The 15187-nt window shown below is 31.1% G+C and overlaps 2 protein-coding genes across 8 annotated transcripts in view; one reads left to right on the forward strand and one right to left on the reverse strand.

The window, feature by feature from the left end:
- Positions 1 to 511: 511 nt before the first annotated feature.
- On the reverse strand, positions 512 to 6711 carry LOC146530629 (mitochondrial import inner membrane translocase subunit TIM44). The gene is made up of 7 exons (XM_085198931.1): positions 6471 to 6711; positions 6295 to 6390; positions 5756 to 6059; positions 3387 to 3493; positions 2894 to 2983; positions 2152 to 2274; positions 512 to 2049 (listed from the first exon to the last, which is right to left on the reverse strand). The coding sequence occupies exons 1-7, from the start codon at positions 6471 to 6473 to the stop codon at positions 1462 to 1464; spliced, it is 1311 nt and encodes a 436-aa protein (XP_085055057.1). The 5' UTR covers positions 6474 to 6711; the 3' UTR covers positions 512 to 1461.
- A 420-nt stretch (positions 6712 to 7131) lies between these two features.
- eIF5 (eukaryotic translation initiation factor 5) overlaps positions 7132 to 15187 on the forward strand; it is a 30492-nt gene continuing 22436 nt past the window's right edge. For 4 of the 7 annotated variants that reach the window (XM_085199621.1, XM_085199618.1, XM_085199620.1 and 1 more), the window contains exons 1-2: positions 7152 to 7474; positions 7593 to 7717. The gene's annotated coding sequence lies outside the window, so the exon portion shown is untranslated. Of the gene's footprint in view, positions 7475 to 7592; positions 7718 to 15187 lie in introns of all 7 variants that reach the window. The other 3 variants (XM_085199619.1, XM_085199625.1, XM_085199624.1) reach the window with 2 other exon arrangements.

The raw sequence follows: 15187 nt of genomic DNA on the forward strand, positions 1-15187 counted from the left end.
AGGAAAAATCTAAATTGAGTGTATAACACTACCGGGATACCGATCTGAATGAATCTATCAGTCTGTACTGGGTATTGAATTGTCCTTTTAATGATCTGATGATAGACATATTAATAGATATAATTAGTACATCTTTTATAAAGTTACTTTCTAATAATAAGAAATATATTTTTCTAATAGTACTTCTTCTGTTGTACTTTGTGGACGACTGTTATGACAATGTTATTACTTTAACGAACTTCGCGCTCAATTTTCTTTGTTACAAAGTAACGTTAAGTTTGCATTTAATTGTAATAATTGTATGAATCTCTGATTTTGTATGTTATAATAAAATGTATATATTATGGACTACATTTGTTTTATTTCTTTGCAAAAAACTACTATTAAATTACCTTATTTTCTTCACTATTGCAAGACAAAACCCAGAATTGAATTGTATTCAACATGAGTTAATAAGAATTGTGCTCAACATCTCTAAATATTGACAGAAAAATAAAAAAAAGAAACGACAAATGGTGTGAAACAATTTATTACAATAAATCCCTATATAACAAACAATAATTACATTACATCCCATTCATAGAACCAAAACAATAACAAATATACAAAACTCATTATTTTCTATATATTTTAGCTTCACGCATGCTATACATATAACACTAGGTGAAGATCTTGGTGTTAAGACACTCCACCTTTTCTTATCTGTACCATTTTATTTAGAAATAAACTTTTTTATTCATATAAAAAGTATTTTCTTTTAAAATCTTTGCTTTAGGAATTACCAAAATATTGTAGCAAATACAATTCAGTACAGCCTCTTTTTTACTCTCAATGTTAGTTCTATGATTGTGATGTTTAAATATCCTGTATATTAAATACAGTTGAAAAATCACAAAAAATACATATTATATATACATGTATGTATATATATATTGCTTGACAGACAGACTTACTGATATTTTAGTGAAAATAGCATGTAAAAAAAATTAGGCACCATTTTGCTATAAATGGATAATTTTGGAAATTTTATATTTTGTATTTATAAACATTTTTTCTAGACATTTATTCTAGTTTTGTGTTATTTGAACACTTTGGATTGGCGATTATAAATACTTAAATCTGTATGAAACTTTGATGTAGCAAAATTTGAACTCCTATATAAATTTTTCTATATTTCTGACCAATTTTGATCAAAATACGGAACTCAACGCTGAGCTAAGTCTTCCAGAGCATATAAATAAAAATAATTTGAGTTTGAGAGAGACAAGCTTTGTGTTTAGAAATGGTGTACCTTTGCATCAAGACAGCCTCCTTTGTAACAACTGAATGATCATTTGAACATAACACAATAAGATAATATCTTTAATTATCATTTAAGACTTGATAATCAATTTAAGACCCACTACATACAAACATACAGACCCAGTATTTCAACATACACTATATAACTCTAAAGTTTCACTATATCAATCGTTCCACACTATTGGCTGACAGCTCTAGCAACCTCCACGCAGCTTTGGGGTTTAATTCCTGAGGATCTCTACATAACACCCATACATAATTGACTCTCATTACTTTATTTGGATCACCCTCTAAAACATTGTTCTTCACGTCTCTGACGCACATTATTTGTTGACTTTGAAAGGTAACCACTAATACGGGGCCTTGATCCATCATTTTTCCCATAACAAGTTCAATGTTTTCTATATCTAATATTTTAGAGTCAAGACGGTATCCAAGTTGCTTGCATTGCTTAATCGGTGTTGCCAGTATATTGAAAACTCCTTCGTAGCACCAGTCTTTTAATATATCCATGTCACCTCTAACCATGGCTTCCAGAATATTCGGTATGATATCGTCAGCGCAATCTTCTAGAAACTTCTGGGCGGTGAAATTTGGGTCAATTTTGCATATTTCAGTCAAAGTTTGGGAGAGTTCGGTCTTTTCGAATAAATTACCAAAGAGGTTGCTAACTTTGTCTGTGATAAAACGGGAGGCTTTGAACACTGGGTTTTCTGATTCTTCATATTTTATTTTCCAATCTAGTACCTGAAATTGTCATAACTCTTTTGTTTTACTGTCATTGAATATAATTATAAATTATGTGTGTTTAATATAATAATAAAACAAACACTATATCTATGATATTACCTTATTGACATATTGATTGTTGTTCTTAAAGTCCTCCCATTGCTGGTAGAACTTCGAGTCCTTGTGGAGTTCAACGCCGAGGGTTTCTGTATCGGGTGCAAATGTACGCTCGTCAGCTGCCACCTGAGGATAGAAATGTTAATTTTTGAGTAAATTAAAAATTATACACAATATGGCGTGTGCTTAAGAGCAAGCAACTTAATAGAATATTTTATCAATGTGAAGAAACTCAGACAATCATTAGAAAAATTATTGATGGCATTGTCAATCAAAATTTCAAGTATTCACAATAAAATTATTTAACTTTTCTTGCTTCAAGAATGATTTTATATATTTTTTACTTTAACAGGAAAAATAAATGCATCTTGATATGTAGTAAGGTTATGATAAAAAATGTCTAGATAGAAAGGTTGTAGGTTGTTTTTTAGTGGAAGAACATAATTTATGAACGGCCCCTTTAGCTATATTCAACTTAGGACAGGTGTTAATCTGTTCTCATAGAAATAAAACTGACTCTCTAATGATATACATTATAAAATCTGGTTTTAGCAACATTGATTGGAAATGAATTCATTCTTGAACTAAATTTGTCTTTAAATATTTTTTTAAACACACTTTATTGAGTTAGATATAAAGCACATAACTGACTTTTTTCGTTTTATTTATCTTTTTCCCACAATTTATCTCATTATAGTATTTATAATGAGTGGAAAGCTAGAAAATTTTCCAATAATTTTATTACCTCAACTCTTTTTCTCAAAGTGGTAGGCGAAATATAGACGCGGCCTTCTAAACCACGCGGCGCCATCTCTTTCTTAACTACTTCTGTAGCCTGAAAATAATAAATACATCTGTTAAAATATATAAATATTTATAATGAATAAAGAAAATATATGTCAATATATTTTTTTATCTTTGCATGTTTTATTTTATTTCTTGATATAATATTCATATCTCCATATTATATTAAGTAGTTATTTTTTGTAGAATTACAAAATATACAGTACAAATAATAGATAAATAGAAAAAAAACCACCATTTTATTCCCTCTGTCACACTCAATAGTGTAATGAAAGCACTATGAATTGTGACCAGAGCAAAATGACAATATTTCGAGCCCTATGTGGGAATCAAAACCAACACCTTGTGTATTCTGAACCTCTGTACTACAAAAGCCTCCAATTGTTCTATTTCTAAAAATTTTCAAACAGGAAACTTATTTCTAAAAATTTTACCTGGGAAATAGTTTTAAAAGCTGATGTTTGTCCCAGTGCTTGACTTTTACCCGCTAATGACTCCGCTGCACCTTTCGCTGTTTTTGATAGATCCTCTGTTATTTTGCCTAAAGAGATTTTTAAAAATATATTTAAATTAAAAAAAATGCTTTAACCTTTAAGTATGGACGTCGGGTCTCACAGACCCATCTAGGTCTACGAATTCTACAAATCGGCCACTTCTCGGTGACCTCCGCCACTGAGTCGCTCAGTACCTTTCGTATTAATGACAAAATGAATGTAGATAGCAATGGTTGTGTCTCTGGTTTCAAAACACGTGAGTATTTAACTTTCTAAACGGGGCCTGGGTCTATCAGACCCGACGTCCATGTTTCCCATACATAATGAGTTCAAAACACCATATATTTTTATAATATTACAAAATATACTTTAATATTTTAATTGTATTATTTGTATTCAAATGTTTTTATTGTTATATATCATATATTACTTTGCATTATTTGTTATATATTTTAGTAATATAAATATTATTTACGTAAAAAATATTAAATTTTTTTAGTTTTTATGACAAAATGGAAAAAAATGATCGACTAAGCACGTCAGGGACAAATATATCGGTACTTTATAATCAACATCAAACAAAAGAATTGGACGACGACATTTTATAAAGAAAATAGCACTTTATCAAATAAAAATACGCGTTTCGTATACTAAACTACTCTAAGAATTGAGAATGACTTTGACTCGCGTTTCGCGATCTGATCTATCATTTATTGAACATGAAGCTAAAAAAATAGTTTTGGGTTCTTGAAAAACATGTATACTTTGCACCCATAAGATATATAGAAAGACAACATATACTTATGTTGACTGCAATCGTCCTGTTAGCCAACAATGTTGAAAGCCATTGTGTATCGATGTTCAATTGTACCTTATCTTGAGGTGTTGTCAAAATTTTTATTTTATACCATAAGATGTTATTTCTTTATCTTTTTTTAATTGTTAGACTTTATATTTTGTTAAAAAAATATTTATTTTATTATCTGTCTTTTTTTTATAGTATTATTTTCTTAAGAGTCATCCCATGTGGCCAAAGACTGAAATTGTGACTTTAAGTTACTTAAATCGTTGTGATGCGTAAAGTTTAATAAAAAGCGATTTTATTTATATTGATTTTGTTTGATTAGAGGCTATTCATGTAAACTAAAACATAAAATTGTCTTCTACCTTTAAAAAACAGACGGAATATGACCAATAAAAACACTGGTCTGACAGACCCGACGTCCATATGTGTGTTATAAAAAAATCACGTCCATAGTTAAAGGTTAAAAAGCATATAAAAATGTGATGAAAATATTTAATTATACAGGTGTCCCAGGAGTCAACGATAAAACGAAAACAGGGGCTGACCCAGGACCTATAAGGATAGAGCTCGAGTCCGCGATCTCGCAGGCTATATACTCGGTCTTTGATACATTGCCAATATGCATTTTATTCATGGAGAGTGGTTATGTTATGCTAATGCTGTACCTAGAATGTATCGGAAAAGATACCAAAACGCTGAACGTCATCCCGATTATCGTGTATTTCGATTTATCTCTCTCTAACAAAGAAGTAATCCAGCAAGTATCGTACCATTTCGGAATCCAGATTATATGCGCCAACTTTTAAAGTTACTTGCAAAAACAGTGTAGTACATTTTTTTTATAGTACAGTTGGTTAAAGTTGGGTGTAGTAAATATTTTGAATTTAATGTTTGGCAAAAACACGGCATTTTATTGAAAACCGATGCAGGTATGTTTCCATCTTAAACTGTAATTCACAGAAGAGTTACTCATGATTACATTACAGAAAAAAAAATGGAAAAAGAGTAATATTTGTAGTCTTCGGACTTGAAAAATCATCACAGGTGTCGGTTTTTCTGATATTTTTTTAAATCAATATAATATGAAAAATATATGACACAGATTTTTTTTTATATTTTTCTCATAACTGTCACAACTTGGTCTATCAACTGTTTTTGTTTTATCGTTGACTCCTGGGACACCTGTATAAGAAAATCAATATACTAATTGCATTTACTCTACCTACAATGCCATGCAATGCAATGCAAATAATGAGAATGGATGGAAATTTCTTAACTTTGATGAATAATTATTAGATGCAGTTATGCCAAACTTCAAATTATATGAAAATTTTGATGTAGCAGAATTCGAACCCACATCTCTTAGCAACCATCCAAGTTATCTGACCACTAAGCCATATTATTCATCATACATTAAGATAGGTCAAAATTCTTATACACTAATACTTATTCATGTTTTAGTGTACAGGTGACTTTGTATGAATGTGACTTTTACAAAACTTACCTGCTTTTTTAGCTATATCTGTTTTACTTGCTTCTTCAAACACATGCTCCACTTTGCCTTTGATACCTTCCAGTGTTTCTTTTAGCACTTCTGACCCTTTAGACGCTTCAGACTCCACCGCATGAAACTTTTTCCTAGCTGCTTGTAAAGCATCAGAATTTTCTAGTTTTTGGGCTTCTTCTCTAAATTTTTTTATATTATCTTTCATTTCTTTATTTTTTGCAATGTCTTCTTTTATGTTTTCTATTATGGATGAAAAGAAACCTTTTCTTGCTGAATAAAAACGACATTCTTGAACTGGACACTGAAAAGATTTTGTGATTCTTTTTATTATATAATAAAGATTGTTAAATAGATAATTTTAAAACTTTTCAAGGTAAAATAGTAACCTTTAAACTGAACAAAAAAAAATGATTCAAGGGTTTGTACTTTAGAAATTGGAAATAGTATCAATTTACATTGACATTTTGCAGTACATTCACTATACTTTTTCGTTTATATGATAATATTCGCAATACAAGTAGTATAAATTTTATCACCTGCTCTGTTTTAATAGTAATAACTGAAGTCTTTAAATTTATTGGCAAAACGCATTTCCAGCGTGCTGGGCTGTATAATAATTGCCGACACGAATGCTGAAAGTGGTAAATACTCATTAAAATTTGCATTTATTCCTCTTTAAACATAACCTCAATGAAGATGATGTCACATTTACCATTGTTATATATAATTAGTTAAGTTATATTTTTCACACAGTCACTTTATATAAAATTTATTTTACACTTTTATGTTATTTTATTGAACCGATACATCGGTTTTTGCGTTAATTTGACGTAAAATCATCTGGTACCCATTTTTCCATTTGAAAATTTCCTTAGTGATCTGTGTGCTATCAGAAATGTTGATGTTGTCATATTTAAAATAAGGGATGATGACGAAAAAGTAGAAAATAAAAATATTTAATTATACTTAAATTATTGCTTTAAGTATTACTTATTGAAAATAAATACATGATTACATAAATGTGAAACAAAATTGACTTATTACATTATTGAAATTATAGAAAGTTATTTGTTTATTGCGATGTTTAGTTTATTTATCAAATTATAATTATAATATTTTAAAAGATTTTTTTTATATTTTTTATTATCGTATGTTGCTTTAGCACTGTAAATTATTTACATAAAAAATAATAGTCAAAGACTGTTGTAAGTATCATAGACAATATCTACTGTTTCCTGTTTGAAATTAATCTTTTATTTGATATTTAAAATTGTATATTACGTGTAAATCACAACAAAGCAAATTTATAGTAGTATTTATTAAATAATAAATCTAGAAATGCAATATTTTCTCTGTCAAAGCTCGTCATTTTTAAAAAATGTTATATTTGTTGTTTGTAGTTTAAAAAAATTCTCGCTTCCGGTGTGAAGGCAGTACCAGAAACATAAGAAAGTGTACATTTTCATTTATTTTCTGCCGTCATTTTTAGCCACGGTATTATATCGTGTACGATATTTTGTGTAATTATATTGTATTTTATGTTCTAAACGTCTCACGTTGTTGTGGTGTTGCCGAGGTATACTTTATTTACGCGTATCGAGAGTCACGACGCACCGTGCTAGGGGGAAGGTATAGCTAGCTAATATCGAATATCTTTCCATATTTACTTATATAGATACATAGCAAGTAGTGAGTAGACCACGTTTTCACCAGCTGGTACGTGCGTTCGGCTTGTGAATACTTTCAATGTAGTCAATATGGTTCTGAAATAGTATTTGCGAGTGGTAGCATAGGTGTTAGAATCAGTAGTGAAGTTTATATTATATCGTGGCAGGTTGGTGTGGCCGGCTAGCGTGCTTCTCTGGTGCAGCTCCGAGGAAGGATCAACAATTCTACCCATCTGCGAGCTCTCGTCCAGTGGGGCGGTACCATTTTATATGACTTTAGCAAGATATACAGGTAAGTTGTTAAACTATGTAATAATTCATGAAAATTAGTTTTTGTGAAGTTAAGCGTTTTGCTCTTCGTCTGGTCTATGATTGCAGATTGCAAGAGGTTATCTTAATTTTTTGAACTTAATCTTTCGGGGTGTTTCTTTTTGATCGTTTATGTTAATGATAAAACATTATTGAAGAATCAGAGAAGAGAGATATCTTAAATCTATTTTTAGCACTGTGTAGATGTAAACTGAAAAAAAACTTACTGAACTTGACAATTACACAATATTATAGATTATTAGAAAAAAATAATTAAAAATATCACATATTTCTGATTAGATGTAATTGCCTATTGGTTCTTCCAACCGCAAGTCATTCTCAAAGTAAAAATGACTTGCAAAATAAAACTATTCTTTATTTTCATTAATGATATAGTCATTTGTTGAATAAATCATACAAAACTTCCTTATATGATTATCAAGAATAAAAGAAAATCTTTATTAATAAGTTTTTTAACTAATAATTTTTTTTAGTTCTTTTATAACTTGGCTTATAAGATTCACAGAGTTGTTTCCCTATATGAAATTGTGAAGAATTTTATTTTTAATAGCTTTGAATAGGTTTTAATTGGCATAAATATATTGTATAGTATCTATTTTAGTTAATAAAGCAATCCACCAATCTGACAATAAAACTGCTATGGTCGACTAAGCTTATAATCAAATCAAAAGATTATCCATACTTTAAATACTAGATACATGGATTGAAAATTACATTAGAGGTTTGCTAATGCATTTTAAATTAACCTGAGTGAAATCTATATAAATGGCCAGTTTGTTGGAAAAGTTTTTATACATCATACCCTGTTTATGACAAGGTAGGCATGGAGAACCTAATGTATAGAAAACTTCATTTTCAATTTTTCAGTTCCTTACATATTTCATGTTTATGCCTAGTAGAATGGGACAATGAACAAATTCATTCCCCCAATTGGTTGAAGTCCCAACAATTTCAATTATCATTTACATTATATTTAAATATATCACTGGCATATATAGCCAATTTGAATAGTTTTAGAAACAAAATTCTTATATTAAACAAAAGTCAAAAGTTTCTGAAAACTCCCTTTTTCTCGCTTCTGTACCCTGCTTGACATAATAGGTTTCTCACCGATTATCAGGTCACACTGCCATCCGAATCTATTCTAAATTTTCTTTATTCAAGATCTTAAAATTGAGATTGAAATCTTTTAGGAAAGAATGTATCATCAATCTTTTCACCTAATTTTAGATTAGAATTATGCTTGCTGTTGTCAAATATATAGAAACATTGTGGAATATACTCATATTTATGAACATGAAAGTGAAACTAAAGTTAAAGTCATACAAGCTAGACTTTACAAATTTATTGTCTTTTTATTAACATACTAGTGATAAAAATGATTTTTGCAATGTCATCATCTACATATTACCATTTTCATTTTGTGATTTTTTATCATGCAGAGGGAATGTGATGTTAAAACTCTCTTTTCTCTAATAAATAATTGTAATTTAAGGATTCCATACCGGAAGGGTAAAAGGGATCCTATCACTAAGACTTTGCTGTCTGTTGATATATCACCTAGATATATCTCATGAACCGTAATATTTAGACAGTTGTGAATTACACAGATGTATTATTCTTGCAAATATAACATAAAATACAATAAAATAAATATTAAAGCGGGTTCCCATAAACCTGGCCGACTCGGACTTGGCCGTTTTTTAAATAATATATTAAATAAAGTGTCCAAGTAACTGTAGTTTTGTACACCTTTTATTTATGTAATATTCTCGTGTTATCTAAACACGATATTTTAAATCGTGAATTTTACATTCTTTAGTACAGTGAAAGTCACGATTTGCATGCAAGTTGCATCCTACACCTTTTGTCTTTATAGTATTGATTGTATATAAATAATTAAATATATTATTCTTTATCTTTATGTATTTTAACATGCATTTTATTATTTTTAAAGTGCTTGTCCACAATTAAGAAAGGAAAATATTTGAACCCGCGCTTCTTGGAAACCGTCCGCGCACTCTGACTATCTAAGCCTTACGTTCTCATCAAGTTACGTCGAAATCTTTATACGCTTATATTCTTTCAACTTATTTATATTGTAGGATTGTAATGCGCTAGTATGACGCTTCGACGGAGTACGTATTTTGTTTTATTTTTCTCATTACCCTCATGTAACAGAAGAACGTAAGTTTAGACACTTAATATTTCATCTGCAGTAAGTCCTGGAACTTAACGCCGCGTTTGTTCTTACTAGCTAAACTATTTTTAGTTGGAATATATTAATTTCTCTGAGTGAGATTGGGCCTACATACAACCATTACGTGTACAGTTAGATACTGTTGCACTGTGCTGCAATGGACTAAGTGACTACTATTAAGTTTGACAAATTTTTCAGAGATACAGCTTTACTGTAAGTATCCTAATACTTCATTAATTTCCATTTGGAAAAATATTTATATTTTAAGATTATTCTTTGTCCGGTGTAGTTAATCAAAGCTCAAATCTTTATATACATAATATACTCGCAATAATTCTAAAATGAATGCAAGGAGGGGGCGGAGTGTTTTATGAGTAAATTCACTCTCCGTCTTCCACGGGAAAAACTTTAAGATCCATAATGAAACCCTAAAGATTGTTAATAAAAGTGAAATAAAATGCCAATGGCCGTTATTGATAAGTTATCTATAAAATGATTGCTGTTTTGCTATAAAAATAACTTAGTACTCAAGTCTTTTATTTTTTGGAAAGTAGGGTTTATAAGTACAATAAAAATGGTAAATATCACAATTTATTATTTATAACGAATTATTAAAGTAATTAACACATACTCAAAGTAAAATACGATGCTTTACGCTGTATCCCGCACGCAACACTGTTAAGACACTCCGTTACCCATTTTCCGCCTAATTCTGGTGGTATTGCGTATTGAGTGGTGGAACTTAACGCCGCGCTTTGCCTCTCTATACCAAAGCGAAGAAAATGAAAATATTATAATGTAATATTTACATTATAATATTTTCATACCTCTAGTGGGAATCGAATCCACAACATTTTTAGTCACATTTTGTGCCCCTGCGCCACGACCTCCATAAATAGATACTACTTCTCTTTATTTGGGAATTTGTATAATAACACCCGTGGGTTGCGTGTGTCCTACACACATTTTGACCTATTTTAGTTGAAAACTGTTGCCATGCTTCAACATTGTTGAAGCATGGCAACAGTTTTCAATCAGCTTCGCATTGTTTGAAAAATGCTGTTCATAGCATTATTTATAGTTATTCACTGTTCGAGCCGAGCCCGTGTTGACAAATCGGTGTCATTTTCTGACGCTGCTTTCGATTCCATGTGGAATTAAAAATAATAATATCCGCCGGTTGTTGGTTTCTGTTGTGATATTATTTTGTATGAACACACTGTACATTCTTAGGTATTGTTTTTAAAGTGTTATTCCATAGTTAGGAAAGCCAAAATAATTTTTTATAGAATGTTTAGATGTTTTCTTTCGCACAATTAGTGCGATTTCCAAGAATAGGTTCAAATCCCACTATGTTATAAAAATATACATTTTCTAATAAAGTTAATGTAAAATTTGCTATATAAATCGACCGCTTCTCAATTTATAATTCTATAAAAAAATATATGGTATTTTATTTAAAACTACCTTGGATAAGGTCCTTATCCAATTTTTTTTTAACAATTATGTATAACACGTTCTTTACTGCTTCTTCTGCTTACCGAAGATAACTCTGACCGCAGATGCAATGGAATACTTCAAAACAATTTACTTGATTTGACATAGCGTATATATTAAATCTGCTTCACACTGTATCCCGCACACAGCAGGATAGGCAGAGGGAATGTAGTGCTAAGACACTCTTCTCTATATATAGCCTACCTATATGTGGTAAAACCGTGAAGCTGCTAAGAAATCGCTTTGCCATCCCTCCGCATCTCGAGTTTCCTCCAGGACAATCGATCGATTACCATTTTGCGGCAGTGTGATTGGTTCATATATTAGATAACTCGTTCGCCGCCGTACCTTAAAACCAATATTTCAATCATACGAAAGCTCTTCTGGGTGAAGATTAAATTGGGTCGTGTACAGAGAGAGGTGTTTTTTGTAATAATGTCTGCCACTTCTACGTTTCATTTAAATTCAAACGTATTGTCGAATAAACGCAATATATATAGGTCTGGAGAGTGATGAAAGTTTATCTTTATATGTAGGTTTATCTAAAAACCTATTCTGTAAACTTCAGGTTTGATTCTTACTTAGGGAAATAAATTATATTCCTTTTCACTCTCCGTAAATAAAACAATATCTCGATATCTTACCACACTCTCAATGTCTTTAAATTGGTAAGAAGAAAAAGGAGTGACTCATCACAATTTTTTCTCCACTAGCCCAGTAAAAATGTAGCAGTTTAATGAATATATATTTTACACATTATTATTCTTCGCATGTACACGACGTGGCCACGAAAACGGGTCGAGGAATTTGCTGTAAATGTTATTCTTTTGTTACGAATAACTCGCAAATTGTTCTTTTCGAGGCTCGCGACTGAAATGTGCAAGCAAATGTGAAAGTCATATTTAAGCTTTTAAAGCTTGGAAGGCTTTTAAATATAATTTTAGTTTGTTGGTTAATGTACATTTCAAATTTTTAGGTAAAAACATTTAACCTATTTATTAAAATTTAAAACAGTTTTTCTCATACGGGTAAAATAAGAAGGAAAGAAAATTATAATTTATATATTTTTTAAAACACGCTATGGTGGTTTTTTTTAAGCAGATGTTACCTATTTAAAGTTTATTGAATAAATGTACATACTGAATACAAGTAGTAATCGTTGGTATCACTGAACAGAATGGAAGTAAGTTCTAATTGCACTTTTTTAATATTTGAAATATATTAAGACTATAGACAAAATACTGTTTATCAATGGTTTTAAATTGGTAGACAGAAAGGAGTCACTTGTAACAAGATTTCGTGTACTTTTATATTAAATGAATGATAATAATTTACTGTTATTCAAAGTCTAGTTGGTTCAAAAATTGGTATTCAATGGTTTTTATCGAATAAAAGTGACGCAATCAGGGGGCACGTCTACGCTAACATTGACAGATAAGTGAAGCTATTCTTATTTTTAAATTCTGTCATCACCTAAGTTTATGTTCTAATTAATTTTTTACTTTTGTTATCAGCTTAAAGTGAACGGTAGACGAGCGTCATACCGATAACGGCGGCTCGTCGTTAAAAATACCGTGTTATAATGAAAGTTTGCTCACGTGACTGAAATGACTGACGTTGTTTCTTGTTAGGTAAACGGAAGAAGGTATAGATGCAAAGGTGGTCTAACTAAATATTTCAGTATAAACGCTACGGTAGTAAAGTTGGCATGTCTGATTGATTAATTTCTAACGTTGACGTTTGACGTAGCGTTCTTGATTGATGTCCCATACTAATATTCTAGATCTAAATAGCTTGTTTAGTTGAACGTTTTAATCTGAGGAACAAATGATTCGAATTGAAAAAAATATTATAAAAATATTATTTTAAATATTAAGTATTGAGTAGTTATTTATCGAGGAAGGCTACAGGAGGCTACTACCCGAGCTTGACACTAGCTTTGGTGAGACCTCTAGCACTCAGCTAAATAGGTTCCAGGCACTACATTTGGCCGGTGCCGATGTCACATACAAAACCCTGTTTGATCCTAAAAATTACTGGTACCTATCCAGAGAGTAGCGGAGAGTAGTTGATTTCTAAAAGAATGATAGATTATTTATGGATAATATTATTAAATTAAGCTTCTATGTAAATCGTATAATTTCTAGCTTAATAATTAAACGATGGTCCGGTTATGAGTTAGACCTTTTTACTTGTTAGCTATGTGTAAAGCAGGTACATTAATTAATCGATCAAACTACGTCACTACGCTTTATTATATTTTGATTATCGAGGCTGTCGTGGCGCAGGAGTACGAGCGTGCAGAGTAAACGCGACACCCGTGGGTTATATTCCTACTCGGGGGAGTGATTTATTATTTATTAATATTTCCATTTCTTCTCTCTGGTACCACGGCAGAGAACGCCGTTAAAATCCGTTGCCCAACATAGAATGCCTTAAAAAATCTACAGCAAATGAGGAACGCAGTGTCTTAGTATTGGGTTCCCTCTACCTACATGTAAGATAAGAAATAAAAAATATATACCTATGTTACAGTAGCAAACGTAGATATTTCTCTATAATTGTGTATGGGTAGTGGGGTCGGATATTTGGTGTATATTTATTGCCTTCTACCTTTGCTATTGTATCTCCGTTTAAATTTCCAATTCTGGATGAAACAGAGAAAATAGTGTCAAGTAAAATTTCTGCCTATTTAAAATCAGAATAGCTACTGATCCACAGCGGAACTTAACGCTGCGTTTTATTTGTTTTAAAACAAATCAAATAATCTTTTAGTAAAGCCGCAAGTAATTCGCATTACGTCAAGTTAAACTAACACCGCGCTAAGCCAGACGTTACGACCGCGGTTCGCCCAAACGTTATGTCATACGTACAGGTCGACGCACTCTTCATACATTTGCATCTACCTTTTACTTCCCACTCTATACCTATAGGTGATTGATAGTTTGAACTGTAGGTTTGATATTTTTTATCATAATTTTTAGTTAGTGTCATTTTTGATTAGTGATAGTGGTGTGTTAGTGTCGTGACTCATTGCTATGTATGTTATTGTTTATTTTAGTTTGATAATTAATTCTATTTGTAAAGAGATAACTAGTGCGTAAACATTCGGTTCTTCATTTTTCGCTCTATATCTATATATTCTAAGTTCAACAGCGCAACTTTAAGCCTCTGTGTGAACCTTGTAAAGATTAATATAATTGAAATATAAGCATTCGTAAAGCAAATAACTTATAAGACGCGTTGTTGTTTCAACTTCATTAGTCGGTTCAAATATCAATCAATCTTTTCACTTCGATTTATTTTTTCTCACGGTCTATTTTTTTTCGAAACTGACACTGTTTTATTACGCATAAAACTAAAATGTTTACCGACTGAAGCGAATTAATTGTAATGAACACTCAATTAAGGTCTTGCTTACGTTGTAAATCATGACGCCGTTAAAACTCCCAAAGTTTTTCATTCCATTTTTTAGCCTCACTGTGTATCCCACGATCAGCGGCAAAGGCAGAGTGATCAGGGAACCTAGTATTAAGACATCCCGCTGCCCATTTTTTGACGAATTTTGGGGACACTGCGTGTTGAGTGGCGGAACTGTACGCCACGCTTTGTCTCAATACCAGAGCGAAGAAACGAAAATAAAAGTTTAAAGTATAGTCATATAAGTAATTTTGAATTAATTTCAAAGTACTCGCCATAATACGTATAATTGTAACGTGGGCAGGTTCCGGTCCG

Source organism: Heliconius melpomene, chromosome 16 (genome assembly GCF_056956725.1).
Source record: "Heliconius melpomene rosina isolate 202511_hmr_F chromosome 16, ASM5695672v1, whole genome shotgun sequence".
NCBI classification, from domain to species: domain Eukaryota; kingdom Metazoa; phylum Arthropoda; class Insecta; order Lepidoptera; family Nymphalidae; genus Heliconius; species Heliconius melpomene.